We start from the raw sequence: 26,584 nt of genomic DNA on the forward strand, positions 1-26,584 counted from the left end.
TTTACTAACTTCTCTAGGGTCACACGTTTCAGCTAGGTTCTCTAACCCTCAAGTCAGGGCTCATTCTGTTCCACTCCTTGACTTGACCTGTACATATTTTGTTTATGGTTCATTGAATGCTCTACTCAATCTGTTGGAGTTCTGCCCATCCTTAGCGACCTGCTCAGTTTTCTACGAGTCCTGAGACTCCTCCAAGAGGAGAGAATATGTCTCTCCCCGGAACTGTTGCACTTGGTGCCTCTATGTGGCACCTACCGTGGTGCAATAGTTCATTCATGGGTGTCTGTCTTCCCCACTGGATCTGCGATGAGTCAAGTTTTAGACACTACCAGGGGCACAGTGATAAATGTCCTAGCACAACACCTGCCATGTAAATAAATAGGACTTAGCACTCTCATTGACTCAAGACCAGATGATTGAAAGGCAGCTGCCATTCAACAGGGTTGGAACCTTCTCATGGGCTTAAAATGAAAATGTGAGTTGGTTTTTTACCTTAGATTTCTAATATAGGAGCTTTAGCATTTATGAAATTTAGCTTGGGCCAGGTTGATCTTTTTAAAAAAGTAACAATAATAGCTACTATTTCTTGAACAATTATTGTGAGTACTGTTCTGAGCTCTTCCCATGCAGTAGCTCATTTAATCCTATTATTTTGTAGATTAAGAAATTTAGGCACAGAGAAGTTAAGTAACTTGCCCAGGGTCACACAGGCAGTAGGACTCGGGTCTGCACTTTTAACCACAGTATTTGGGTGGATGCAGTATTGGGGGTGATTCTTTTTTTCCTAACCTTCAATCTGTGAAATGATGAGGGTTTGATTAGTATTAAGATCCAGTCTGTTTGGTTCCACTCACCTTTCGTTCTCCCCTATGTTCATATGGCAGTGGCCTCTTTCCCCGGCCCTGTAGTCAGCTGCTAATTGGGTCCAGTATCCTTGCATGGAAGCCCGGGACTGTTTGAGGTGAAAGAATAACGGGTAGCTGCCTTTTGCCATTTGTCTGTAACTTACTTTTGCTCTGAAATAGGAGACAAATAGGATATGTTTAAAACAAAACAAAAGAAAACAAAAAAATGTGAAAACAACAAGGAAACTGGAAAAAGAGGAAAGATTCTGTGGATTTTTCTTTTTTGAAATGTTTGTTGATTTGCACATGTCTGTTTGTCTGATGTTTTTGTGCTCTTCTTCTAAAAGCCTCTAATACCAAAACTCCCCTTCAGGCCATGGGTAGAAGGTGAGGCTGTGGGGCATAGCCCCACAGGTGTCTGGCCCTGTCTGTGGCTGGCAGTGAGATTTAAACAAACGACATGTCTTTTCGATGCTTTTCCTCTTTCTGTCAGCAAAATGGAAGGAACCCAAACCTCCTTGCTTGCTTATGCTCACATTTGGAGGTGGCAAGAGAAGCTTTAGGCTGTTCAGCTGGAAGGCATCATTTAGGTAAAAGCCTGCTCTTATAAATGAACATTTTTTTTTTTCTCTTGCAAATCCTATTTCACACTGGCACAAACTGTGGGGCTGTCGCGTAGGAGAATTCATTTGCATCTCGGGCGCCTGTCTTGCCAGAGCCAGCCCTCCTGGTCCATCCTCAAGGTTGTCCGCCCGGGGCACCCCTTCTTGTAATGTGTGCACAGAGGAGGGCCTGCTGCAGTCAGCTTGCTCTACTTACTGGGATGCCTCTAAGCCCCACAGCTTCAGGGGCCAGGGATTATCTGTTCTTTTTATTTATTTATTTTTATTTATTTTTTATTTATTTATTTATTTTTTATTTTATTTTTTAAAATTTACATCCAAATTAGTTAGCATATAGTGCAACAATGATTTCAGGAGTAGATTCCTTAATGCCCCTTACCCATTTAGCCCATCCCCCCTCTTCCACCCCTCTAGTAACCCTCTGTTTGTTCTCCATATTTGAAGTCTCTTATGTTTTGTCCCCCTCCCTGCTTTTATATTATTTTTGTTTCCCTTCCCTATGTTCATCTGTTTTGTCTCTTAAAGTCCTCATATGAGTGAAGTCATGATTTTTGTCTTTCTCTGACTAATTTCACTTAGCATAATACCCTCCAGTTACATTCATGTAGTTGCAAAGGCAAGATTTCATTCTTTTTGATTGCCGAGTAGTACTTCTTGTGTATATATACCACATCTTCTTTATCCATTCATCCATCGATGGACATTTGGGCTCTTTCCATACTTTGGCTATTGTTGATAGTGCTGCTGTAAACATGGGGGTGCATGTGTCCCTTCAAAACAGCACACCTGTAAGGGATTATCTGTTCTTAAAGCTTGGTTTCTGGGCTTTGCAGTCACAGAACTGGGCTTGCACCTTGGCCCACTGTATAGCCCTGGGGAGATGACTCAGCCTCTCTCAGCTTCCCGTAAAGTGAGATTAAGGATGCCTGCTCTTTACGGTTGTTGTGTGGGCCAGACCAGACAATGCTCGTGAAGGCCCGAGCACACAGAACACACAGTGTGGGCAGTGGGCCAGAACAGTGCTGGTGACATACTGCCTGGATTCAGGTCCTGACTCTCTCTGCCTCAGTCTCCTTGTCTATGTGAGGAGTAAAATGAGGATAGTACTTCATAGAGCTGTTGTGAGGATTTAGTGAGATAGAAAGCACCTGGAACAGTGCCTGGGACTCAGTCAGTGTTAGCATTTAGTATTATTCTGTCTTTGCAAGAAGAATGGGTAAAGATTTGGTTACCATTTGGTACCCCTGCTGCCTTGGTATTTCTTAGCCTCAATTTTCAGTCTTCTCAGATACATTCCTCTTCCTTAAGCCCATCCCTGACTGCACTGCTTTCTCTGCCCTGATAGCTTGACTGTAGTAGACTCTGATGGAGCAACCAGCTCTACCACTGCGAGCCTGACAGTGAACAAAGCCGTGGATTATCCCCCTGTGGCCAATGCGGGCCCCAACCAAGTGATCACCCTGCCCCAAAACTCCATCATCCTCTTTGGGAACCAGAGCACCGATGATCATGGCATCACCAGCTATGAGTGGTCACTCAGCCCAAGCAGCAAGGGGAAAGTGGTGGAGATGCAGGTAGGAGGGAGCGGCTTCTGCCTTCTCTTGTGCAGGGGAGTCAGAGCTCCTAGGCTGGCTGCCCTACGGAGGCTTCTTTTTGCCCCATTGTAATTACCAAAGTCAGATTTATATAGAACATTGAAGGTTAGAATTAAAAAAAAAAAAAAAAAAACTTAGAAAATTTAAGGGGCCTTTAATGAACACATTAGCAAAATCTTTGTCTTCAGTGTTTAGTATTAGAGAAAAAGATGAGATGAAAAAGGGGAGCTGTTTTAGAACAGTTCCAGAGAGTCAGTCTACTCTGATGCTACAAGGGTGCAGATCTTAATGAGCTCTGCCACAGATTGGAGTAGCCTGCCTGGCTAGATGGTGAGCATCTTCTCTCAGGAGATATTTAAGAAGAGACTAGATCTGTCACCAGGCAGGTAACGTAAGTAAAACTGAATAGGGCCTTTGGCTAATCATACAACATAACCCCTGACTGAGGTGGCCATCTGTGCCTCAGGTCCAGCTGGTTGTTGCCACATGGAAATATGCTCTCATATATTCCTAGATAGACCAGCTTTTCAAGAGAAAATGGAATTCTAGACATTTATGTGAAAATTTCCAACTTTCGGGGTGCTTGGCTGGCTGCTGTCACTGAAGCATGGGACTCTTGGCCTTGGGGTTGTGAGTTTGAGCCCCACATTCAGTGTACAGATTGCTTAAAAATAAAATCTTAAAAAAATTAAAAAAAAAGAAAATTTCCAACTTCTAAGACACTGCAGGCCAAACACAATGCCTGCAAGCTAGATTCAGCCCAGAGGCTGCCAGGGTTTGCTCACTCTTCTAGAGGAAGTTCCTGCATTGCCCTAAATTGGGTATAATGTTCCTTCTGACACTGTGTTTCCAAATCGGAGGCATGACTTAAAGCTCACATTTCACCTGGCTTTTGTTTAGATATGATGTTCGGTTTCTCTGCTGCTGCAGCATCTGCACGAACCTGCAAGGGGACAGCATGGCATTGCATAACCTCTTGAGTTGCCATGTTTTACTGAGGCAGCTTTGTTCTGATGACTGAGTGGCCTCAGCAGGAAGAACATGGTTTTAAAAGCATGTTGTTTTATTATATGCTCATGGCCTTCTTTCTGGCTTGGGTCATAAAGACTGATGATCTTGGTTATCTGTGCACAGTTTCCTGTACTCCTTTCCCTGGGGAGAGCTCTGACGTTATTTGAAAGTGCTGCTGTCAGGGAAGGTTGTTCCCTTGAAACGGGAACCTTTTACTTTCAACAGGATGTCCCACAGTGTTTGATGCTGCACTCACTAGCTTTAGAGAACTGGGTGCATCATTTAGACCAGAGTAGGACTTACTGTATGATGTTGTGATTCTGGGAGTCTGCTTTTCCACTTGTCTGTATTTATACATCCAGGGTGTTAGAACACCAACCCTGCAGCTCTCTGCCATGCAAGAAGGAGACTACACTTACCAGCTCACAGTGACTGACACGATAGGACAGCAGGCCACTGCTCAAGTGACTGTTATTGTGCAGCCTGGTAAGTTCCAACCTTGTAGCGCAGACTCTTCTGTTGGCTGGTCCTTTGAACCATAGGGGAGAAGAGGGTTTGGGTTCTGAGCTACACAGCGGTAGTGGGAGGCACCAGTCCACGGGGACCCTGGCAACTTCACTTGTCCGTTCCAAGTGCTTTCTTCAGAGCTAGAGAGAAAGAGTACTTCACAGCCTCAGCTTGTGCCCTTGCCTTTGGCTAGTCATCGTGCCTGCCAGGGGACCTAGCAGATAGAGTCTCTGTTATCCCAAAACCTACCATGTCCTATAAGGGATAGCTTAAAGCCCACTTCCTCAAGAAAGCCCTATCTTATCACTCAGACTCTTTCATTTGAACTCCCATAGTATTACATTTCAAATTTAGCATGGCATTACAACTTTGTTATGTTCTGCCATGTTCTTTCAGAATAGTTTTATATCTTTCAGTCTTACATTCATCATGAGCTCCCTGACCCACAATATCTGATTGTTCTCTGGGCAGAGAGGCAGAGTCCTGATGGCTTCCAGAACATATGTCCCGGTGGCTCCTCTCTTTTCCCAGCCAAACTACCTTCTTTTGACCTCTGTGTCTCTGTCTTCTAGAAAACAACAAGCCTCCACAAGCAGATGCAGGCCCGGATAAGGAGCTGATCCTTCCTGTGGACAGCACAACCCTGGATGGCAGCAAAAGCTCAGATGATCAGAAAATTATCTCCTATCTCTGGGAGAAAACACAGTGAGTATTGACACAAAACCCTTATTTATGCAGCCTCCAGACCTTTGAAGAACAAAATGTCACTTGCTTTTAAGAGTTCACTTGTTCTTACTGGCTTATCCAAGGGGGCAACGGGGGTGGCTTGGTGACTGAGAAAGAAACGTTAGCAATCTAAACTAACTCTTAAGAAAATGATATAACATAATTTTTGTAAGAAAAAAGTATGCTTATCATCAGCTAGTCCCCAGTTAGTACTTTGTGGTCCTGGTGCTTTTACAGGTACAATCCATCTGCCGAAATGCATAGTTTAATTACACTTGAGAGGCGGGATGGAAGGGGTAATGGAGCAGAAAAATACTGTTGCTCAAAATTAACTGGGTAAGGCTGGCAGTGTGGATAGGGCAGAGCAGCTATTAAAGAGAACTGAAAATTCATCTGCGCAATGAAAGCATTACTCTGTTATTGTTTCCTTAAAGACATCATTTACCAATTATGTTAGTGAGAGGCCAAAGGCACTAACCAAAATAATACTAATTAAGCTGGAATTACCTAATCGAACCATTTCTGGTTCTCACAGTTTCTTTCAGCTCCTTTAAACCATAACAAATGGAACTCAGATTGTATGCAGGATCCCACAGAAAGCAAAGGAATTCCAAGGAAGAGTTAAAAAGCATTCTTAGTTTCTAAAGGTAGCAACTAAGGACAGACTGAGTTTTTTTTTTTGTTTTTGTTGGTGACTAGGGCATTCAAAATGGGTGGGAAGGGGCTATAATTTGACTATAGAAACCACTGGGCTTTACAGTTGGTGAGTTGGATTCTAGAAACTCGTTTCCTCAGCTCTTGACTATTGTGGAGAACCTAATCCTCCTCAGCCCAGTGTGTTTGCGTCGTAACTGTTAAAGACAGCTGATAAACCTTCATTTGAGTAGAAATCGTATAGCAGAAATAGTGCTTAGAGTAGCTTCTTGGAGGAGAGTCTGTTTCAGGAGGGATGACTAGGGCCAGAGATTATATGTTTAAACAGCAAAATAAAGCAAAAACCTGGAAGACTGCAGATTTCTCTGGTCATCTCTTAATTTTAAACAAAGCTCTCTGGGGCGTTCTGCTCCTTGAACAGAAGGGCTCTCTGGTATGTGCAGAGTTGTGCCTGGATGTTAGCACAGAGCTCACTCTCTGGCTGCAGGCTGCTATGTGAGGCCACAGGGGAGAAAGAAGGATGCAGGGTGTCCTGGGGCCTCTGTGGCCCCTGTCTGGGAGCTCGGCTTCAGAGCTGCTAAGAAGAGGATGGTTTTGCTGAGAGTTCCTCTGCAGCTTTGGCCCATTTCCTTTCCTTGACTTTTCAGTGGGAGGGAGTTTGGCATATGATTAAGAAACGCATTTTGCTTCTTTGCTGGCAAGAGCTGAACCAACTACTGGGCCAGAAATGCTTTTCAGAAACATCACTCTGAAATCGTTCTTTTGATCAGGGACCTGCTCAGAGCGCTTTCTTCCTTTTACAAACTGGAACAGCAGAGTTTGAATGTTCTAGAAACTCATAAAAAGGATAAGGCTAGATGTGTTTGAAAGCTGGTGAATGGAATTTTCTGATCAGCAGGTAGCTGTATTTTGGTGCCAAATGACACTCTGTCCAGATGTAATATTTTTAAACATGTCCTCGCAAGGTCTGGGAAACAATAGTTTGTGCATCAGCTGAGGCAGTAATTGTCTGCTCCTGCTGAGTCAAGGATGGAAGAACAGCAGACAGGTACAACTCTACCCTTTGGTTTCCATCTTTGTCCAGGGGACCCGATGGGGTGCAGCTCGAGAATGCTAACAGCAGTGTCGCCACTGTGACAGGGCTACAAGTAGGAACCTACGTGTTCACCTTGACCGTCAAAGATGAGAGGAACCTGCAAAGCCAAAGTTCTGTGAATGTCATTGTCAAAGAAGGTACCTCCCTGTCTTGGGTTGGTGCAGCCTCTGGGTGAGATAACTGAGGAATCAGGCATCTCTTTTTTGGCTGCAGAAATTGATGAGAGACAAGGGGTGGGGGATAAGTTGGGGGAAAGGGCAGCTGTTATGAACTTTTTTTCTTTTTAATGTTTATTTTTGAGAGATAGGCGAGGAGGGGCAGAGAGAGAGGGGGAGACAGAGGATCCGAAGCAGGCTCTGTGCTGACAGCAGAGAGCCCGATGTAGGGCTCGAACTCACAAATCATGAGATCATGACCTGAGCCGATGTTGGAAGCTTAACTGACCGAGCCACCCAGGGGCTCCTGTTATGTGCTTTTCTAAAACAACCTTTAATTGGGAGTGCCTATAAGGTGACTTTTAATTTCTTGTCACCCTTCCCCTGCCTTCCTTCTCAATTGAATAGGGAAAGAATTAGGTTTTTTTCCTTTGCATTTTTATTTTGCCTCTGCTGCTGAGACCTGGGGTTTCTGTGACTCTCCTGCTAGCTGCAGTGACACCTGCTGTCAGACCTTAGAATGACTGGCCTGCACTGTAGTTTGCTCTGCTCCTCCTGTGAGCCAGCTGAGGCCAACTTGAGGCGAGCATTGATTGGCTTGCTCTGGTTTACAGGCACGTGACCCGTGATGGCCTTGGGAGAGGGCTGTAAGCTGATGGGAGATGCACAGGTGGCCTCCAGCTACAATATCTTGAGCTCAGTAGAGAATACACACCTGAGTAAACAAAGCTGCGGGGGTGGGGGGGTGGGGGGGGTGGGGGGGCAGGGGGCAGGGGGGTGGCGCAGGAGAAGAGAGGTCTTTTTTTCCTTTTTCTCTATTAGAGTATTAAGGAAAGAATAAAAGAAGATGTTCAGAAAATAACATTTTAGGCCATACTGTAAAGAGAATTTGTGGTATCAGCAGCATGAAACCTAACCTCCAGGTCTTTAAACCAGTTTGGGCCTTTGTTTCCAATCATCATGCGCTTCCCTAGCGAAGAGATGGAATCCTTCCAGGGGAAGCTGCTAGGAGGACACAGAAGAAAACTATGCTTGTTCCCTCTGCTGTATGGTGTCAGAAGAATGTCACTCTGGGCGGGACTGGAGTCTCAGGACCTGTGACACTGGTGGCTTCAAATTTATACTATTAATCATGAGCTCTCTGGCTCTGCCTGGGTTTTATTTAGCATGGAGAGAGGGGAACTGAAGCCTGGTCTTCACTGGGTCCTAACCCCCAACTAACTAAAAGTTGGTTTATTGTCAAAAAATTCTACTACACTGTTAGTTGCTGGCATGGATAGGCAATTAAAACAGTTCTCCATTTAAGATGCTTTTTTTTTTTTTAAGTTTATTTATCTTGAGAGAGAGAGAGCATGAGTGGGGAGGGACAGAGAAAGAGAGAGAATCCCAAGCAGACTCCATGACAGGCTCGATGTGGGGCTCAATCTCACGAACCGTGAAATCATTACCTGAGCTGAAACCATGAGTCGGATGCTTAACCAAGTAAGCTACCCAGGTGCCCCTTAAAATGCTTTTGATGTTAATTTCCCCATTAGCATCATGAAGAAGCATTCTTTCTTTTCCAGAATGTTATGTCATTTCATTGATGTCTCTTTGGTTAGAAATGAACAAACCACCTGTAGCCAAGATAACTGGGAGTGTGGTGATTACCTTGCCCACGGACACAGCAGAACTGGATGGCTCCAAGTCCTCAGATGATAAGGCAATAGTCAGCTACCTCTGGACCCGAGATGAGGGGAGCCCAGCGGCAGGCGTAAGTGCCAGGAACTAGAGAGCTATATGGGGTCAAGGTGGTGAGATGGGGAGAGGAGGCTGAGCCAAACATCCCAGTATCTGTTTTAACCAAGGGGTCTTGTGTCAAACCTGGATTGCCCTCTGAAATCCAAGGATCCTGAATGACTTTCCTAGGGCCACTCTGCAAGTTAGTATGGCACAGAATATGTTCCTCTGCCCTGATCTTGGCAGCTGTGGGCTTCAGAGCTGTTACAAAAGCAGTAGCTTCCCAGAGGGGGCCTAGTCCTAACAGAAGCAGTACCTGACCCCAAGAAAGGAGTGTGGTCTTGCTCTGCAACGTAGCCATGTTGTTCAACTCCATAGGAGGTGCTGAATCACTCTGACCACCACCCGATCCTCTTTCTTTCCAACCTGGTTGAGGGCACCTACACATTTCACCTGCATGTGACTGATGCGAAGGGGGAAAGTGACACAGACCGGACCACCGTGGAGGTGAAGCCTGGTGAGTTCATCTGGCGCTGGGACTGGGTGGGACTGCCGGCTCAGCCCAGCAGGACCTCAGTCCTGGGACCCCTTCTGCCCAGCAAGAACAGAGCCAAGTGGCAAAGCCAGCTTCTAAACACTCTAGAAACCCCAAGCTGAAAAATCCTTGGAGACTCTGTTCCAGCAGTATCCCTCCTACCCATACAGGAGTGAGTGTGGATCCCTGCTCCCCAACTCATCTCAGATGGAGAAACTGAAACTCAGAGAGGGCAGGGCTTGCTCAGCGTCACACAGCAGTTGTGTCAGAGCCAGGCCTTTGTGCCCCTAGTCCAGCACTGCCTACTCACCACGTGACAGATGAGAGAGGGCTCTGGGTGCTTCGGGAATCTGAGCAGAGAAATAACTTGAGTCATGATGCCTCATCAGCACACAGCTGCAGAAAACAATTTATTTTTATAAGTTCAGCCTCAGGCTTTATCTGATAATCCAAGGAAGGTAAAGTAACTGATGTCCTTTACATTTTTCAGATTTATAGAGATAAAATTTCTTTCTTCCATAGAACTATATTTTTATTTTGCTTTGAGGCTAGATTAGTATTAGGGAGGAAATGAGTATGGGGTGGGGTAGAGCTTTATAAATTCCTGAGCATCTGATACGAAGGTATTAACTTTAAATCTACTCTTGTTTATATAGGCCAAGCTCATGTACAGGTATCTTAGATGGGAAAGGATCTTGGCAGGTCTTCCAGTCCTTGTCCTACCTCTATGAAGGACAACAGCCAAGACACTGTAAAGTCTCTTCTGTGTTTAAAATCAGATCACAGATAGTCTACTAATTATGTAAATGATACATCAGAACAGGCAAATGGTGCATCCAATTATGGGAATAAGGTATTGTGATTAATCACTTAACTTCCAAGTGTAGCACAGCCTCTAGGACACAGAAATGAAGGACAGTGGTCTCACAGTTCTAGAGCCGTAAAAATATTGTGCAGCTGTGATATTGCTCTAAGGCGAAGTCCTTGTTTCTTGGCTGCCTGGAAATTTTTTGTTTACTGTTTTCAAACCTGTAGGGCTGATGCATTTCCAGGATCAATAAGATTGTTGAGATGGACATTTTCCCTCCCATTGTTGTAGACAGAGCACAGCAAGGCACTGAAAGTCAGACACAGATCAGGAGAGATTGTACATATCCCCCACTTGGCCTGGAGAGCTCAGCAAAGCCAGCTGGGCAGAAGCTTTGAGAACAGACCTCGAAGTGTTCTTCTTTCCCACTCCCTTCACCAAACCCCTAGCCTCCCTGTTATGGCCTGATCCCCAGCACACGTGTGGTAATTGTCAGGTTGGTATAGAGCTCTCCACACCAGCCCCAGACTGCATTAGTAGCAATTCAGTATGGTCCCTTTCCATTTGCAGGAGGTCAGTTGCATTCCTGAATGCTCTCACTACTTTTTCTCCTGTGCCAGAACAGACACACAATGGCAGGTCTGTGTTAACTCTCCTACTTCCAAAGCCATGACTGATCCACATGCTTTCCAGATCCCAGGAAAAACAACCTGGTGGAGATCATCTTGGATGTCAACGTCAGTCAGCTAACTGAGAGGCTGAAGGGGATGTTCATCCGCCAGATTGGGGTCCTCCTGGGGGTGCTGGATTCCGACATCATTGTGCAAAAGATTCAGCCGTACACGGAGCAGAGGTAGCTGGGCAATGAATGGGGGGGAGAAAAGGAAAGACCAGGGGCCCCCTGGGCTTGTTGATTGAGCTAAGAAATAGTGTGGGTAGATAGAGAAGGGTGGGCTCTCTGACCAAGAACCACTCATGGTGTCTATTTCTTTAATGAAATTTTCTCTTCTAGTACAGGTCACATAGTCTGTACTAGATACTGCAGCAGGGTACCAGGGTACAAGGTCAGAAGAGGTCCGTTATCTTGAAGGCCATAGTCTCATAGGGAAAATAATCAAGATGAGTATGTAACATCAGTACAGGGTGAATTTGACAGAATGTGTGGGTGTCATGGAGACACACAGAGGCAAGGCCAATGAATTCTTCCAGAGGAGTTGGGGCAGGGTGTGATCCAAAGATCTTCCAGAAGAAGTAAAACTTACATTGAGCAAGCATAGAAGGACTAGGAGGAAATTCATAATAGCTGAAAAGTATGAGCCATGATCCTGTGGTATGAAAGTACAGAGTTCTCTCTGGAGGAAGTCATATGGTTCAGAGCACTTACCAGGCCCAGGACATGGTGGAAGATAAGACTGGCTGTGTAGATGGAGAATAGTCATAAGCAAGTCAGGGAGTTTAGTTTTAATAGTTTGGGAAGGGGGGGATTCAAGTTAGATTCCTTTATGTGTGTGAAGTTTTTGTTTGTTTTGTTTTTGGAGCAAGGAAATTAGAAATTGTTTTTGTTTTTTTTTGTTTGTTTGTTTTTTTAAGGAAGACCCCCTAGTGTGGAGGCTAGACCAAAATAGAGAGATGCAGAGAGAGAGACAGACAGACACTAAAGGCTGGGGAACCAACCAGGAAGCTTTTGAACTAGTCTTAGTAAAAAAGTGATAAACCTAAGTTAAGGTAGTGGCAATGGAATGACAGAAGAGAGAAATGAAAAGAAAATAGAGGCAGATCAGCAGGACTTAGTAATTCTTTGGAATGAAGGGGAATGAGGCATCAAACATGAGGCTTTAGGTTTTGATGCCTGGATAGATGGTGAATGCCATTAACTGAGATTACGGATACAGAAGGAACCAGTTTCAAAGAAAAGAGAACAGTTTTGACTGTTGAATTTAGGGTGTCTCATGGGTTACATGGAGAGAGATTTCATCAGACAGTGGCAAATACGGGCTGGAACTTGGGGCAGAAGGAAAAGCCGAAGATAGGGAATCACTGCATACAGGCAGGAATCAAAGCTGGAAGGACAGATGAGTCCCACTGGGGGTAATGTCCAGCACTCTGGAGAACCCCAGTATTTAAGGATGAGGCAAGGAGAAAAGAGCCAGCAAAGGAAACTAGGAAGCAATAGTAGAGAAGTGAGTGAAAAAGCAGGTGGGAGTGGTCTGCTAGAAGTTAAGAGGCGGCTGGCAGCTAGGGGCTGCCAGGGGATTCAGATGCCACAGAGGAAGAGTATGGTGAGGACACAGGTTTTGGCTTTATGATTAGATCGTCAGGACTACAGTGAGAGCATTTTACTTAGATGTTGGGGACAGAGGGCAAATTCTGTCATGGTTGGAGGATACAGAGATGGTAAATAAAACACTCTTTGAAGAGGTTGGTGCTGAAAATAAGATGGGAGGTAGATCAAAAGAACACCTTTTAAAGACAGGAAATACTTGAGCACTTTTATAGACTCAGGGAAGGTGCAGAGGAAAAGTAGAAGGTGGAGACTGGGGAGGTGGGTTCCAAATAGAGGCAGGTCTCGGGGACTGGCTGTGGGCAGAGCAGGTGTGCCACTTTCTCTGGAGATGGGAGGAAGAGCAGGAAAATGTGCTGTTAAGGATGGATTTTAGAGACAGGATGGCATTCGAGAGCATTGATACTAGCGTTCTGGGTTTTGTCTCTGAAAGTGGAGGCCAGGCCATCTGCTTTGAGAAGGTGGGAAGGAGGTGGGCAGCATGAAGAAAATGGTAAAGGTTAGGTACAGCAGTTCCAGCAAAAGGATGCTGGCTTTGAACAGCATTGAGATCTCATCCAAGGTTAGAGACATGAGGTTAGAGTGGTGGCTCCCAATTCTAGCTACTTGATAGCACCACCTGGAGCTTTTATGAAGGTGCCATTACCTGAGCCTCACCCCCAGGGATTATGATTCAGTTGGTCTGGAGTGAGGTCTGGGCGCCTGAAATTTCCATGCTCTCCAGGTGAATCTAACACTGAAGTTTCACCGGGTCAGAGCATGATAATAAGACCTTTTTTTTTTTTTTTTTGGGGTGGTTTTATTTATTTTTGAGAGAGGGAGAGAGACAGAGTGCTAGCAGGGGAGGGGCAAAAGAGACAGTGGGAGACACAGAATCCAAAGCAGGCTCCAAGCTCTGAGCTGTCAGCACAGAGCCAGACATGGGGCTCGAATTCATGAACCATGAGATCATGACCTGAGCTGAAGTCGGATGCTTCACCCACCAGGCCACCTGGGCACCCCAGGGATTTTCTTTGTAATCTCTGCTGGCAGCCTGTGAATAGGAACAGGGCAAGTGGCTGCCTGGATTGACCCAAGCTGGTGGGGATTGGCTGGGCAGAAGTAGTGCTAAGACATTAGCAAGAGTGCTGCTGGACGTGTCACAGAAGGGTTTGCCAGCACACTTGCTCTCCCTGCATCTGGAAGATGATGCATGAGGAAGAGAAGCAGCACGGTGGCTCTGGGTTTCTGACTTGGACTGATTGGCCAAGTTGAGGAATTCAAGAGGATAGGCTTGCAGGCAGGGAGTCTATGATAGCAGGAAAGAGCATGGGGCAGACACCAGACAGACCTGGCTTTTGAGCCCTGCTCCATTAGTGTCTGCTCTGGGATGATGGGCAAGGTACTGCCCCTCTCCAAGCCTAGCCTGCCACTTGTACACTTTTGTAGGATTGTTACTGAGAGTTAAATAAGAGAATGTTCGTATCCCTACCACACAGAGAGTGCTCGGTTGCTGGTTATTGTAAGTTTATTTTGAGACCTGTTGGGTTAGAGGTACCTATGAGAGATACGGATGGGGTGGATGTCCCAGCAAGCTTCTGCAGATGTAGATGTGGTCATTCTGGAAAGACTAGGGGAGAGGAAATAAATATTTGAGGGTTATTGGTATATATAGAGAAATTGAAACTGTTCGCATGGATTAGGTAACTGGGAGAAAATGAGAAATGGACCACACATTTTTATGACAAAGGTCTGTGTCTTGATTCTGAAATTTATAATACCCCACCCTTAGTCTCACTGTGCAGAGGACTTTATGAAGTCTTTTATGACAGTGCTTCCCAAACTTTTATGTCATGATACACATAGGCAGTGATGCTATGTGTATGGCACTTTGGGATAAATAGACAAGGCTGGTTATACTGGAAGCAACTGGTCTGGGGCCTCCGGGTCCCAGCCAGCCACTCTGTGTGCTGAGGGGATCAATATCTTGGGCACACCTACAACCCAGCGTGACCCACTGATTGAGAAGGTTCATTTGTGAGACTAACATGGAGTCAAGGGGGCTCTCCAAAAGGCCTCTTAAGGCCAAGGCATAGACAGCAGACTTTGTGCCCATATAGAGGTGAGATCAAACATGGCCTGCCCTGGACAGAAGTTGACAGAAAGCAAACAGATTCTGGACATGGGGTAGTATAATCTTGCACCAGCCACACCACTGTGTGGGGTCTTTCTTGTTGCCGTCACAGTAATGATCATTTGGCTGTTTGACCCATGGATAATGCTTTGATGCTGTCCAACAACATACATTTTTCAGAGCATTATGGTTTGTCCTATAGGTAACCTAGGCACAGACCCAACAGCACCACACCACAGTCTTAGCTGTTAAAAGGCTGACAGCAGAGATGTAGTTGTAACCAAATCTCCATTTTCCTGACCTCCAGTTACTTGTTTGGAATGGGTCGTCTTGTTAGCTAGGACAGCTTAGGGCATTTCTAAAAGCATAGGTGTTGCAGTCAGACATACCAGGGTTGGAATTTGGCTCTGCCATAATTAACTGTGTGACCTTGGGCAAGTTACTTAACCCCTCTGAGCCCTAGTGTTGTCCTCTGTAAAATGGAGAGGACGCTGATAACACCTTTCTCACTGGCTTGCTGTGAGAGAATGTGTCTAATGCTTCGCACAGTGTCTGGCATAAAGTGCTTAGCAAATGGCAGCTACTGCTATTATTGCTGACGGCTTTAGCTCATTCATACTGTTGCATGTCTCTGCAGCACCAAGATGGTATTTTTTGTTCAAAACGAGCCTCCCCACCAGATCTTCAAAGGCCATGAGGTGGCAGCGATGCTCAAGAATGAGCTGCGGAAGCAAAAAGCAGACTTTCTGATATTCAGAGCCCTGGAAATCAATACTGTCAGTGAGTAATTCTGGGAAGCTGGGAATACAAGCCTGCCCAGTGCCCACAGTTCACCACAGTCCTGCTGTCCTCAGGCTTCATCACCTGTTCTTGAGGAACATGGATATAATCGCTTAGCTCCACTACCAGGGACATGGAAGAGTCCTGACTTGTTGCAGAGGTTTTAACCTGGGGTCCATGGGTCCATGAGCTAGTGTTCAGAGGGGCAAGGAGTTTGAATGGGAAGAAAATGACATCTTTATTTTCACTCACCTTTAACTGAAGTTCATTATTTCCCTCTGTTGTGAAGGTGGGCGACAAACTCCAGTAATATTAACAGAACCTGTGACTTTAAGGCAATAGGAATCACAAATAACGTCATAGCACACTACGTGATGAAGTATCACTACTCATCACTACTTCAAAATCATGACAGTTGTTAGACTTGCTTCTGAATCTTGTTACTTGATGTTTTCATAAAGACACATGTATATGTATAATTAGCTTAGAATTTTATATTCTTTAATATTTAAAAAACATATGCAATATAATTGCTTTCCTTTGTAATACCATGTATTTTATTTTGGCAATTAAACGATGCAAAGAAGGGGGGGTCTGTGGGCCATGAAAGATGACGTACTGCTGGCAGAGAGTAACAATAAGTAAAAGCAGCCGGAACTGTCTTCAGTGGCCTGACTGCTCCAGTTTCATCTGACCGTGGCAATGATCATGGGCAATATGCCCGAGCTGTAAAAGCCCTCGGGGTGGGTATCCCCACGGGCCACAGCAGGGGCGCTGGCAGCTGCCAGTCTGGCTCTGACTCCTGTTGACCTTTTCCCTTTCCTACTACTTTCAGCATGCCAGTTGAACTGTTCTGACCATGGCCACTGTGATTCATTCACCAAACGCTGTATTTGTGACCCTTTTTGGATGGAGAATTTCATCAAGGTGCAGTTGAGGGACGGAGACAGCAACTGTGGTGAGTTTTCTGCCTGGTGCTGTGCCAGCCGGTTTGGCACTGACTGTAGTTCTGAGTTGAGCAGGTGGGTGTTGGTGTTTCCGAGGCAGATGAGCAAGCGAGGAGAAGAACTCTGTGTATTTTCTGTTTGCAGAGGACTTTTACTTCCTTCCTCCATGCTGCTCAGGGTTACAGCAGAGCTCTGAAGCAGTGTTGTACAAAGAACCAAGCTTAAATCAGACCAACTGCAAATTGCAGCCTAGATCAGACTGGCTGCAAGGCCTCCTGTCTTTTGTGGGGTGTCTCTGTGCCATAGCCTAGTGGAAGTCTGCAAGTGTCTGTTCCCCCTTTCCTTCTGGGAAAGCTCTTTACAACCTGCTACACTGCCTCAGGGTCTCAGCAGGGATGGTTTAGAAAGGTGAAAGCTTCAGCTGCCTACAACTGCAAGGTCTCACCTTCCCTGAGCAGCCTTCCTGTCTGCAGAGTGAAGCCACCTGCCCGAGGCCGAGGCAGCCCAGACTGTCCTGCTGGCCCCTCTCTCTTCACAGCCCTCACCATTTTGTTTCTCTTGGCAGAATGGAGCGTGTTGTATGTTATCATTGCTTCCTTTGTCATCGTTGTTGCCCTGGGAATCCTGTCCTGGACTGTGATCTGTTGTTGTAAGAGGTAAGATGGATTCTCCTTGAAAATTCATTAGAGCTTCTAGTTGCGTCTTCATTCATTAGGGAGGTATCTGGCATTTTCCACGTGGAAGGTGCTAAGTCTTGGGGGGTCCCTCCCTTCCTGTCACTGTTAAAGTCGTTTGGCCCACCTAAGGCATGCATAGAAAGGCTTTCCTTACCCTCTGCCACTCCTGAGGGCAGGAACACACCCCTCAGCCAAGTGGCTGTCACTGCACTGATGCACAACCTGGGAAGTGTGGCCATAGCCATGATGGGCCTGGAATGTGGACCTGAGTCACATCTGTCTAGGATATGTGTTCTGTATTACTCCACTCCACCTGTCTCACCACTTGACACATGAGTTCTCAATTTTTATGCCTTCCTTTCTAGTTGGGATTCACGTGTCTATGTACTTTCACGTAACTGTAGACTTAGATTAGTCATGATTAAGTGTTCTAGGTTTTTTTGTTTGAGTCTTCCTCTCAAATGATATTTAATGGGAATATTTATTGTATGCTTTTCATTATTAATAATAAGTATGATTTCTACACTGCTGTGTGCCAGGCACCATGATAACATTTTGTAGGTAATACTTTTTAAATTATAATTTTTTTTTAAATATTTGTTTATTTTTGAGAGAGACAGAGACAGAATGTGAGTGGGTTGGGGCAGAGAGAGGGAGGCACAGAATATGAAGCAGGCTTTAGGCTCCGAGCTGTCAGCACAGAGCCTGACGCAGGGCTCGAACTCACGAGCTGTGAGATCATGACCTGAGCTGAAGTCAGACGCTCAACCAACTGAGCCACCCAGGCACCCCTGTAATACCTTTTTTTTTAATGTATATGAGAACCTTTGCTCATCTTACAGCTAAGGAAATGGAGGCCCAGGAAAACAACCCCACCTGTCCACGGACACACAGTTGATACGTGACAGAGCTGAGATAGAGCCTGCAATATTGAGCCTAGGTTTCACATGAAACCTAGAAAGTGAAAATAATTTTTGATAATTTCCACCAGCCTGAGACAACCACCATTAGTAGATGCTTTCTTTCACCCCCCCACCCCTCAAGCACAGGGTTTTTGTTCTCTTAATGTAATAGGGAGAAACTGTGCCTGACTCCACGTTGCCTCTTTCTCTTGCTGCTGTGACCTACAGCTTAGAAACTTCTGCTGGGCCCTGTACGTAGGCATGTTAATCATCGAAGGAATTTTGCTTATAGCTGAGATGAACAAAAAACTGTTGTTTTAACCTGAGACCTACCTCACTCAAGGAGATAAGCAAGTACCTTCAGATATGCCTGTGCTATGTTTGAGATTCACAGAAACATGATCAGATTCCTACAGATATCAACCAACCTAGGACAGAGAAGTTACACAGCCTTCCTTGGATGTCTGCAGACATCAGTCACCTTTCGACTCCAGCTTCCTCCCACTTCCTCCACCCTAACAGAAAAGCTCAAATATCATGCTGGGGGAGATGGTTCTTTGGGACAGGAGTCCGCCATCTCCTCGGTTTGCTGATTTTCTGAGTGAATTCGTTTTTCTCACCCCATTCATCTTTCCCCTTGACTTACTGGCCTGTGTGTGGCGAGAAGGACAAGCTTGTACCCCATTACGTTTGTGTTGTTAACCAGTCTCTCCTTCCTTGCTGCTGTGGAGCGGTGGCTCCATGGTAAGATAGTCAGAGTCGCCTTCCTTTCCCAGAATTGGTGAGGCATTACTTGAAGAACAAATCACAGTCGCCACCTTCCTGCTGCTGCGAAAGCAAGGGAAAACAGTCCTCCCATTAAGCAGCTCTCACCAGGACGGGGCCCTCTATGTAGTCTGGCCGTCACCCTGTGGTGAGCTCCCTAATCTCACACAGAACCCCCTTCTTGAGCAGCTGTGGGGATTGTGTTTTTCAGGCAGAAAGGAAAACCCAAGAGGAAAAGCAAGTATAAGATCCTAGATGCCACGGATCAGGAGAGCCTGGAACTGAAGCCAACCTCCCGAGCAGGTAGTGGCCCTGGGGGTTGGGGATGGAGGCCTCTCGATTTGTGTACTCTCCCTGTGAAGAGCTACTGTCACTATAGTCCCCTCCTAAATGTGTTGCTAACAGCTGTTTGTTCTAGAAAAGCATTTTGACTCTTGCTTGTTAAACGCTGAGGGCTGACCTTGCCCTGCATGGCAGAAGCTGCCTGCTGGGTGAGCTCTGATCTGGGGCTCACTTCTCAGTATTGCTTCTCTTTGCAGAAGGACTAAGCCTCTTGCTTTCCTTGGCATGCTCATTCCCCTCAGGGATTCCTCCTGGCTTTCAGCTGTTCATGCTGCCCCCTGTTAGTCATGCTCAGGGACCTTGGTCTCTTAGGCCTGACAAGTCTGTCCTTTCTGGGCAGACAACAAGGTGTGGCAGCAGTGGGATTGAAATCAGTGTCTCCAGCTGGCTTCTTCCTCAGCTGGCCTTCCTCTTCCGTCTTCCTCTACCTTGTATTTGGCAGATAGATCCATGGGCTCCGCTGGTGGCTTAGAACAGGCAGGAGGGCAGCTTCCCTGCTGGTCCCAGTGCACAGGACTCGTCTTTCAGGTGCCTCCCACCAAGGAATCACCAACTGCACAAGCACTGAGATGGCCTGGGTGATGGGGCTGGAGGTCAGGGTGCGCAGGGGCTCCCTTCCTTGGCTGGGTGTCGTCATGGGTGAGGTTTCCATTCATCTTGAGGCCACAGGACCTGCATCGCCTGTTTATGGGACTCTAGGTGGGGCTATTCCTAAACACTCTGCCAACAGAACTATTTTTATACAAAGCATTTATCAAACATGTTCATACTTAAAGCTTTGTATTAGGAGAGGCTGGAGGGGAAAACAGAGAGTTCTGACACCCTGGCTCTGCCCTCAGAATTCAGTCTACTGAGGGAGCACAGACACATTAGAGGCAAAAAAAAAAAACTCTCAGGCGGCCTGGGCTCTGCACCCATGCACCTTGGTTAGAGAACATCTTGGGGTGGTACCTGGAGGTGGTGGGGCTTGTAAAACCAGAGAAGTAGAAACACTGAAATGGAGCCTGGAGGTAAAAACGTGCACAGTCCACCCCCCAGCTGGTGGCCAAGGTTGTTTTCATGTTACTCTGAAAGTTTTCCCACCCCTCGAAATCCTTTGGTGACTGACTTTGGGTCTGGCTAACGTGGCCTTGGGTGAGCTCTCATCTGTTGGCTTCTCTGAGATCTATCGCCTTGTTGACTTGGTTCATATTTCTGTCCAGAAAGCTCTTTGTTATCTTTGTCATCCCTCCCTTAACCTGTAAATGTCATGCTCATCTGTCACATGACTGTTTTGGAATTTCTGTCCCTATATTCTGTATCTGTCCCCTTACCAGTCAGTGACATTGGTGAGGGCAGAGATTGTGTCTTATTCCTCTGTGCATATGGATTGAGACCACTGTTTGCCAGGCCCTCTGTCAGATACCAGTTACATACGGTGAGCCAGACAGACTCTGCTGCTCTGGAGCTTCTATGAGACAGACATGAAATATGCAAACTCCCAGATACACAGCATGTGATAATGAAAGGTCTTTGTAAAGAAGAACACTTGAACTGAGACCCAAGGGACGAGTAGGAGTTAGCCACATAAGGACTCTGTGAAAGCGCATTCCAGGCAAAGGAGCAAAGTCGGTAAAGGGCCAGCTGCTGGAAGCAGCAGAGGGCGTTTGAGGAAATAGAGGAAGGTGACATACTGGACATGGTGAGCACGGGGCCAGTGGCATGAGGCTGCACAAGTGAGCAGGGACCTAGCTGTGGGCTCCTTCTGAGAGTAGTGGGCAGCCACAGGCAGCTTTTTAAGGAGGTGAATGGGCTGATTTGGTTTACATTTTAAAAAGAGACAACCCTGGCTGCTATGTAGGAATCAGAGGGGCAAGAGCAGGTAAAAGAGGAGTCGGTGGAATGTCCTAATGGTGGAGAGATGGTAAGATAGAGAGAGGCACGTAGATTCCAGGTACCTTTGCAGGGAAGACTTGATGCAGTTTGTGGCATGTTAGCTGAGAGGTGTGGGAGAAAAGGAGACGTGCAAGCTGGTCCTGGAGCTTCTGCTCTGAGCAGGTGTGGGTTGGGTGGTACTGGAGAGGAAATGCCGGAGAAGAGAAGTGTTTGCTTCAGGACGCTTGCGAATGGTGTTGAGGAAATGAGGCTGGAAGATTGGTGAGGACAAAAGTGCGGAAGGTTTTGAACATCAGCCAGAGTTAAGCATTAATTCTGATGGTGACAGGAAGTGTCATCTTGAAAGTGCTGGCTTAGGAAAATTAGTCTCTAATGACACCTGTAATTGACTGAAGGGGAGATATCCCATGTGGAGGCCAGCAAGGAGAATTTTGCAATGGTCCGAGAGGGAGGTGACGATGACTCAACCAACATGGGGTCAACAGGATGGAGGACGGGAAAGGTCAGGGCTGACTTCTGACCTGAGGGACAGAGAATGATTCTGTAGACACAATTAAGACATCAGTGCAGTGCCGGCTGGGGTAAGAAAAGATGAATTCAGTTGAACCCAGTAGATCAGTTGGACTACAAGTGTCAGTGTAAGAATCTTCTAGATGCTGGTGAGGGCCAAAACAAAAGTGGGTCACATCCCTTCTGGGGAAAATGTTGAGGGACCAAAGAGTCCAGAGCTGAGGAGCCCATGAAGGGCCGTCAGTGAGGGAAGAGGTGCACCGTTAGGGAGCGGTCAGCAGTATTAGCTGTTGCAGACAGGGATAAGAATTGTCCATGAAGATGACACTGGGGAAGTTTCTGGTCACCTAAAGAGCTAGAGTAGAATGGTGAATGGTAGCAGAAGTGAAAATGTAGGTTGTTCCAGCAGTAAGTATGCAGTGAGGAAATGGAAGCCCTAAATATTGAAAAAAAGTCCTTTAGAAGTGAAGCAGGGTGAGGCAGAAGACAGAGGTAAGGCTCCTGAGGAGAGAGGGAATGGGGCTCAAGAAAGGAGAGGGTCGGGGACACAGGGCTGGGTGATAGCACCAGGAAGTGCTGCGTTGAAGAGGCAAAATGGGCAGGAGGGGCAGACATCCAGTGAAGGGGGGGCAGCAAGGGAGAGCCCAGTTGCATCTGGGTCACCAGGAGGAGAAAGAGGAGAGTCAGGAGGCCCTTCTCTGTGGGCAGTGTGTAGCTGAGGGACAGGTGAGAGCCCCCTTGCGCTTGGTCTTCTGGCTCTGGCCAGCAGATCAGTTGTGGACTCAGCAGATTAGTGGGTGCACCGCAGAGCAGAGCCACTAGCAGGTGGGGGAGAAGGGGATTCAAGCCTGTCAACATAAGGCACGGAAGCTGATAGGTTGAAGCGTGGATTTAACAGGCCCCTTGCGAAGAAAGGTAATGCACGTGGAAGCGCGCTGACAGAGACCCTGTTTGCTGGGAACCGGGCTGAGCTCTGATGAGGGCTGCCTGGGGAGCCGGTGCACCCGCCTGGGTGAGCTCCCAAGTCAAGCCTCAGGAGACCTGCTTTCCGTTCAGTGACTGTGGTTTTGGGTTTGTTTTTGCTATTCTATTGATTTTCCAAAGCTTTCTTTTGAAGCATATTAGATTGAACCATACGAAATTAATAGTGTGTGACTTTTTTGAACCCATAAAAATGGTAGTTTTTTGTGGTTCAGCCCAACGGACAGCTGGATGGGTTTCCTGCAAGTGAACGTGCCCATACAATCAGCTCCCTTTCTTTCCCGTCATCCTCTTCCTCCTGCCAACGTACTTCTGATATTTTAGTTTATATAAAGGGAATCACTGTATTTGGCCCTTTCCATTCACCATTACACTTATGACTTCCCGATGTGCTGTCAGGCAGAGCAGTAGTTTGTCCATTTCCTGCTGTGTAATTTCCACTGTATTAATACATCTGGCAGGTGTACTGTTGACAGGCAGTTGAATTCTTTCCAGTTGTGGCTGTTCTGAGGAGTGTGGCTGCAGAAGCTCCTGTCCAGGCCCAGCTTGTACTGTTTAGTGGGTGAGATCGCTCAGTTCTCCGGGCAGAGCAGGAGTGAGTGTGGGAAGGTCCTGGGTGAGTGCTGTCTGGTGTGGTGCTGGGTGCATGTCTCCCTCTCCCGCTCCTGTCCTCTGTAGCTGTGGAGGAAGGAGGGCTTTGGGGAAGAAGGGAAGCTTCATGTGTGCATGGGAGGGAAGGCTTCACAGGCACAGAGGGGAAGGGGTTGAGCCTCCCCTGGGCTTCGTTCTTATGTTGGCCCACTGTTCCCACCACACTGGAGAAGCCTGGGACACTGGTATCAGCTTTCCTGGCCAAGAAGGGGCAGAATGGCTGAGAAGGCATCTCAGGACATTACTTCAGTGTTTTGGGGGATCTGGGTGGGACCAGGGGGAAGGGAGAGTGACTATTGGATATGGGGTTTCAAACATACCTCACCTGTCTGGTCACCTTTTTCAAAAAGGAGGTAGGTCAGCTCCAGGGTGGGTGGTGTAGGGCCCAGAACACTACCACGTGGGGTTTTCTGTTGGCACTTCCCACGCCTCATCCTGTGGCTTTTTGTTTTTTTGGTGTGGTTTCTGCAGCCACAGCGATAGGTAGTGAAGGTGACTGCAATGGCTTGCAGAATCTCAGGCATCCTTTCTGAACTTAGGTGCTTCTTATGGGTCCTTGTTTGTGTGTTCTGATGCGCTGATGGCCTGGGACTGTCTCTGGGAGTCCCTGGTACTCCAGTCAGGCTCTCTGCTTCTAGCACCCACGCAGTGGAACCAGAGCAAGCATCTGTGGGGAGCGAGGTTGCGTACTCACTCGATGTCAGGAACTCGGGCAAAGCCCTTTACCATCCATGCTGAGCCGGGGTATGGTGAAAAGTTTGTCCTCTAGAGCTGAGTTCTCATTTGTCGTGCTTTCCTGCCTCCTGTGGGAGCTCCATCCTGTTCATAAAGGGAGGTGATAAAACATTGCACATTTCAACAAGAGGAGAATGGGTCATTAGGTGGCACTGTTAACCAAAGCTAATAGACACTGGAGACAAGGAATCCACATTGCAACCCAGTTCTGTTATTTCTCCTGTCCCTCTGTTCCTCTTCAGGCTGGGAGAAGGGTACAGGGTGTGGCTGAGGCCGAGGAAGGTTTTGTGCTCCTGAGCCTGGATTCTCCTCTCTCTCGCAGGCATCAAACAGAAAGGCCCAATGCTGAGCAGCAGCCTGATGCGCTCTGAGTCGGAGCTGGACAGTGATGATGCCATCTTCACGTGGCCAGACCGAGAGAAGGGCAAACTCCTGCATGGTCAGAATGGCTCCGTGCCCAACGGGCAGACCCCACTTAAGGCCAGGAGCCCACGAGAGGAGATCTTGTAGCTACTTGGTCTGTTTCCTCAGGGTAGGGGTGGGCAGTGCGAGTCCAGAGCATTGCCAGGCTGGTTCTCATACCTCCCATGTCCGTGGGCAGCTGTTCTCCCAGCATCTGCTGGTCATTCCACCCTAATACCCTCAACCAGAGCTGCTGGCACCTGAATCCAGAGACTCTCTCCGGGAACCCTGAATGAAGCTGTGAACGAAGAGGTTTCCTCTTTAAAACCCTTCTGGTAGCCGCCTCCCCTCCCCCCAAATGTCCTCACCTCAGGGCCTCCTTTTTCGCAAACCCCTCCTCTGCTCCAAGGGCCGTCCAGCCAGCTCCCAGCTGCCTCTCCAGTTCCCTGTTGGCAGTGTTGCTGCTCCCAGGGCATCCACACAGCAGGTCCTGGCTGTAGAACAAGCACCACCAGCCTCCTGCTCCAAGAGCCTGCCTGTGGGCACATTCTTTGTTTTCTTCTTTGGGACAGAGCCGTTATCTTTTCGCTAGGTCCAGAGAAAGTGGAACCCCCTGTCCTCACCACTGATGCCCATGTCCAGCCTGAGATTAGGGGAGGACTGGCTGTTTCCGGAATGGAGGGGCCCCTCTGGCTGCTGGGCCATCTGTCAGACAGCTGGGCTGGCCACAGACCCTTTCCTTCCTCCTGACCTGCTGCTTCAGGACTCAGGCCCCCATGCCCTGCCCGCAGGAGACAGTCACACGCTGACTGGAATGTGATGGCATGAGCGCATGTGTGCGACTGCCCCATGGCGGTCTCCTCTGTGTCTGTCTTGTGTGTCCCTTGCATGTGTGTGTGTGTGTGTGTGTGTGTGTGTCAGAATGTGCGCACATCAACTCCTCATAGGGCTCTTGGCTACTTGTGAGGCTACCTGGACAGACTTTTAGCTCCTTGGAGCAGAGACTTCCTGAATCCCTCTGGCCCTGTCACTGGTTCCTCAGCCATGGTCATCCTGGGTGTTGGGGAATGGGAGCTTTGGGGGAGTGACTTTTTGAAAAGAAACTTAGTTTACACTACTGCACTACTGTCTGTTGTGAGATGATTAAACATGCTATTTAATTGTATGTGTACCTGCTGGGTGTGCTGCTTTGTGCTACACTGCTGACCTGTACCATGGGTCCAGCCACCTATGCATCCCTGGGATGCGATAGCCTCCAGTAAGGAAGTTGTGGGCCTTGGCATCAGTGTGTGTGGCTGATGGTGCTGAGATTCTGCCTCAGCCGCTGCCTGGCCACTGGTGCAGGCTCCCGGCCTCTGCTGGCCAGCTGCTCCCCTCCTGGCTTTCAGGGAGGGGGTTTTCTGTCCTCTTCTCCAACCTTCTGTTAACACAAAAATGACTCATTCCTCCACCTTCACCCCACCCTCTGAACCAAGCAAGGAATTCAGAGTGTCCTAATGCCCAGGGTGTGGACTTTAGATTTCTGGGCCCCTGTGCTTCCCTTTTGGATTTTCAAAGCAATAGGGGTGGCCTCATGCCCCAGAACACAGTGCAGTGTTCATGAGCAGCTTGCACAGCACGTAGGGTAGGAGGAGGGCTGGTGTACAGTCTCTCTCCCAGGAAGGGGAGGGGAGAGGACAATGGAGCTCATACTCTACCCAAGGCCCTGCGCACAAAAACCCCCTGGGCATGAGCAGAATTGGCTGTTTTCACAGATACAGAAACTGAGGCATAGCAAGAAATAACTCGGTCCACATACAATAAATGACAGAATTAGAACTCGGGCCTCGCAGAAGTCTGTGGGCTGGATCAAAAGCCTGGGAGGCCTGATGCCAGACTGTGGGGGATCGACTGTGGACTTTCTGATGGAGGTCTGGCACAGGAGGATGTACCTTTCTACTAAGTTCCCAGGAGACACTACGCTGCAGATCCGGGGGCACACTGTGAGCACCACTGGTCTGGAAGTGCGTATCTAGTGCAACGCTGAAGAGGAGCGGCAGCTGTCCCATCCTGAAGGTTGGAGGTAATCACAGAAGCAAAAGCTTGAATCGCTTCAGGCCAGGGATACAGGTTTCCTCAGGGCTGCAGGTCAGGCTACACAGGAGGAGAAAGTGGGCAGGAGACCAGGACTTGATCACTTACTGGCCTTCTGGACTTGTCCTGTTTTGGGGTGTGGGGCTCATTTCTACATCTTACCTCAGCCACAGCTCACTGAAGGATATGCTTTTATCTCCGAGATGATGAATTTTTCATCCCCTACTCTTCCCACTGAAAAAAGGACAAAACCCAGAAACCAATGCTGCTGTCCTG

General features: G+C 47.5%; 1 protein-coding gene across 3 annotated transcripts in view; it reads left to right on the forward strand.

Moving 5' to 3' along the window:
* The window catches only part of KIAA0319L (KIAA0319 like), a 95,532-nt gene extending 70,132 nt beyond the window's left edge, over positions 1-25,400 (forward strand). For all 3 annotated transcript variants that reach the window (XM_047082475.1, XM_047082474.1, XM_047082473.1), the window contains 12 exons: positions 2,814-3,042; positions 4,437-4,560; positions 5,154-5,286; positions 7,046-7,194; positions 8,814-8,965; positions 9,310-9,448; positions 10,968-11,127; positions 15,306-15,448; positions 16,284-16,406; positions 16,961-17,051; positions 18,951-19,042; positions 24,156-25,400. In XM_047082475.1, coding sequence (XP_046938431.1) covers positions 2,814-3,042; positions 4,437-4,560; positions 5,154-5,286; positions 7,046-7,194; positions 8,814-8,965; positions 9,310-9,448; positions 10,968-11,127; positions 15,306-15,448; positions 16,284-16,406; positions 16,961-17,051; positions 18,951-19,042; positions 24,156-24,343 — 1,723 coding nt within the window. In that variant the 3' untranslated portion in view covers positions 24,344-25,400. The remainder of the gene's footprint in view (positions 1-2,813; positions 3,043-4,436; positions 4,561-5,153; positions 5,287-7,045; positions 7,195-8,813; positions 8,966-9,309; positions 9,449-10,967; positions 11,128-15,305; positions 15,449-16,283; positions 16,407-16,960; positions 17,052-18,950; positions 19,043-24,155) is intronic.
* Positions 25,401-26,584: the final 1,184 nt, after the last annotated feature.

The sequence above is a fragment of the Lynx rufus genome, unplaced genomic scaffold, assembly GCF_022079265.1.
Source record: "Lynx rufus isolate CCGP_SWC_20201006 ecotype Redwood Valley unplaced genomic scaffold, mLynRuf1.p SCAF_2, whole genome shotgun sequence".
In the NCBI taxonomy this organism is placed as follows: domain Eukaryota; kingdom Metazoa; phylum Chordata; class Mammalia; order Carnivora; family Felidae; genus Lynx; species Lynx rufus.